The following is a 1611-nucleotide window of genomic DNA, read 5'->3' on the forward strand; positions in this document are numbered from 1 at the left end:
AGAAGAAGAAGAAGAAGAAGAAGAAGAAGAAGAAGAAGAAGAAGAAGAAGAAGAAGAAGAAGAAGAAGAAGAAGAAGAAGAAGCTACCCACATATATTGCTCAAATGTTTACCTACACACTGTGCTGCAAACAATATTTTCCAATAAAAACCCCAAACTTGGAGGGTACACTTTTCAACATGTTCCAATAAAATGCATTCCAGCATACATACATCACACACAAACACAAATCAAAGTCTGTCTTTCTGGTTCTTAGTAATAGCATGAAGAGAAGCCCAGTGATACACTTCTTTTTACTCTTGACTTTTTGATTCTGAGATTCCACATGCCATAAGTTATCTTCAGAAGTATAAATGAGGTAACATCTGTGCTGAGTGCAAAGAATAGCTTTTCTGTCAACATTGGAACTGCTGCATAACACACTGTGTTTTTGTCAAATTCAGCTTTTCAAGAAGTCTTCAATAAGGCCCAGAATTCTAAGGTATGTGTATCTAATCTGGTCCTCAGAGAAGGGAATAGTCAGGGTGGGAAGATATTTTCAGCAGACAAGGTACAGTAGGGTGGGTGGGATGCTGGTTTCCTGTTCTCAAATTCTTTGCGAGATTTTTTTAACTAAAAGACCCCTTAGAGTACTCAGTCCTGACAAGATATTTCACATGTGATGGCCACATGTGAGGCACTTTCACGAGACTTTCACTGATCCACTTCCTCTCTATAGTGCTTTTTCCTTCCACAGATGTCTTGTCAAGTAAAATATATTGCAATAAAAATATTTTATAGTGCTTTTATGTTTAAACTTGGCTTATCCCCTCATCTCTCCACTGCATCTTTGCCTCGAAGGGAATGTCACAGAACCCCTCTCTTAGGGAAAGTGTACTAATGCAGCAAACTTAATGTTTGTCAGGTGCCATTAATAGATAAAAGAATTTCATTCCCACCAGGACCATCTAATAGTTTTATTACTTCTCACTCAGTTAATCCTTTGGCCTGATGATTCCTATCCAGGATATCCCAGGGGTAGGAAGGGTCTTGTGGTGTAAAACCCTCCGTGGATCCCTCCTTCCAAGTCCTGGACACTAAGATGAAAACTTCAATGGAACATGTTGTTCCAGGGGCAATCAACACTCACCTTTGAGTGTTATCCAAGTGGCAGGGGCACTGCTTGTCACATTTGATGCCATAGATACCCTCTGGACAGAGACGTGCTTCGCAGAGCTCACCAGCAAAACCGGCCTCACAAAGGCACGTGCCACTCACGTGGTAGCACTTCCCCCTGTTGACACACCGGCAGGTCTCTGCACAGCGAGAGCCATAGGTCCCCACGGGGCACTCATCCTGGCACCTATCAAGCAAAGGGTGGGGGCAGAAGATAGACTGACTGGTTAGTGCTATATAAAAATTATTAATGCAATTAAAATGGTTTTATTGTGTACAAATAAAACTGCTTTTAATTAAACTTCTATTATTTCCTGATTGCCCCATTGCAGGTAGACAACCATTGAGATGAATTATTCTAGCTATATAGTAGGAATAGCTGAGGAATAAATATCAAAACATAATAAAATTGCAAGCTTAAGACATGAAGAATGTGTCACACTTTATGTTTGTGAA

At 40.3% G+C, this 1611-nt stretch overlaps 1 protein-coding gene across 1 annotated transcript in view; it reads right to left on the reverse strand.

Moving 5' to 3' along the window:
* The window catches only part of Megf10 (multiple EGF like domains 10), a 192742-nt gene that overhangs the window by 62578 nt on the left and 128553 nt on the right, over window positions 1-1611 (reverse strand). Inside the window, exon 9 of the mRNA XM_023715305.1 lies at window positions 1130-1342. Within this exon, the coding sequence (XP_023571073.1) occupies window positions 1130-1342 (213 nt within the window). The remainder of the gene's footprint in view (window positions 1-1129; window positions 1343-1611) is intronic.

Source organism: Octodon degus, unplaced genomic scaffold (assembly GCF_000260255.1).
Source record: "Octodon degus isolate 3935 unplaced genomic scaffold, OctDeg1.0 scaffold00040, whole genome shotgun sequence".
Classification (NCBI taxonomy): Eukaryota; Metazoa; Chordata; class Mammalia; order Rodentia; family Octodontidae; genus Octodon; species Octodon degus.